Consider the following 249-nt stretch of genomic DNA (forward strand, 5'->3'; position numbering starts at 1 on the left):
CAACCAGCCAGCCCCCGCGGGGAGCCCCTGAGCCCCGTTACGCTCGTTGAGCCTTCTTGCTTTTCTTTTTCTCCTCTTTGACGGCAGTGTCGTGGGCTTTCCTCTTCGCAGCGAGTTTGTTCGCCTGTGGAGAAACCCCGAGACCCACAGTCAGACGGGTCTGCAGACACCCAGGGCTGCCTCCACCAGACCCCCCAGCTATACGTGGGGGCGATGGACCCATCCTGCTGCCGGCCCCCAGGAGCACGA

At 63.5% G+C, this 249-nt stretch overlaps 1 protein-coding gene across 1 annotated transcript in view; it reads right to left on the reverse strand.

Annotated features, from left to right (window-relative positions):
* The window catches only part of PES1 (pescadillo ribosomal biogenesis factor 1), a gene marked incomplete at its 3' end in the record, with an annotated part of 6,888 nt that overhangs the window by 867 nt on the left and 5,772 nt on the right, over positions 1–249 (reverse strand). The window contains 1 exon segment of the mRNA XM_010077033.1: positions 42–124. Coding sequence (XP_010075335.1) covers positions 42–124 — 83 coding nt within the window.

The sequence above is a fragment of the Pterocles gutturalis genome, unplaced genomic scaffold, assembly GCF_000699245.1.
Source record: "Pterocles gutturalis isolate BGI_N339 unplaced genomic scaffold, ASM69924v1 scaffold17318, whole genome shotgun sequence".
NCBI classification, from domain to species: Eukaryota; Metazoa; Chordata; class Aves; order Pterocliformes; family Pteroclidae; genus Pterocles; species Pterocles gutturalis.